This window comes from Penaeus monodon, chromosome 30 (assembly GCF_015228065.2).
Source record: "Penaeus monodon isolate SGIC_2016 chromosome 30, NSTDA_Pmon_1, whole genome shotgun sequence".
Classification (NCBI taxonomy): domain Eukaryota; kingdom Metazoa; phylum Arthropoda; class Malacostraca; order Decapoda; family Penaeidae; genus Penaeus; species Penaeus monodon.
In genome coordinates, this window is record NC_051415.1 from 14,070,619 (window position 1) to 14,071,282 (window position 664).

Below are 664 nucleotides of genomic sequence, written 5' to 3' on the forward strand. Positions count from 1 at the left end.
TACCCTTCCTACCTGGCGGCAACGTTGACGGCGGCGGCGTACGCGGAGCAGCAGCAAAGCGAGCCGGCGGACCTGACCACGGGCGCCGCCAGAGCCAAGTGAAATGCCCCCCTCCGGCAGGGGTTCAGCCCTCGACACTCGTTTGGACTCCGTGACACAGTGAAACGTGTGGAGCTCGCAGTGACTCATTGACACACAGTGATCCCGCCTGTCTGCGCCCGACATGAGAACCCTCGTGGCCGCCGTGGAGACGACCTCGCCCGAGGAAGCACCCAGGTCGTCTTCCTCCTTCACCCTCCCCAGTGCTGACGACTCGACGACCAACGCCGATCATCAGTGGACAAAAAGACCTTAACTCATCCCCGGGAACTTCGAGTGCAAGTGCAAGTTCGCGAAATCCAGGGACCCGAAGGGAGACGCTCGGCCTCCGCAAGGCTAAGACTCGCATACTCTTCACCGCGCACGTGTCTGTACCGCAGGCCGACGACTCCGCTGTCCCTCCTTCGGATCTGCTTCGGCTGCCAATCGCGGCACAGGAGCCAGAGGATGTTACCAAGTGCTGTACCGTTCCGTAGAGTCGTTGGGAAAACCGCGGTCCATGTACTTTGATGCCGAGATACAACTCCTCTGTCTATAGTGTTGCAGAGTTCCTATGAGAATCTCT

The 664-nt window shown here is 60.1% G+C and overlaps 1 protein-coding gene across 1 annotated transcript in view; it reads left to right on the top strand.

Annotated features, from left to right (window-relative positions):
- Positions 1-658, top strand: part of LOC119592297 (homeobox protein ceh-30-like) — a 1,453-nt gene extending 795 nt beyond the window's left edge. The window contains exon 1 of the mRNA XM_037941124.1: positions 1-658. This exon is cut by the window's left edge and continues 795 nt beyond it. Within this exon, the coding sequence (XP_037797052.1) occupies positions 1-102 (102 nt within the window). The 3' untranslated portion in view covers positions 103-658.
- Positions 659-664: the final 6 nt, after the last annotated feature.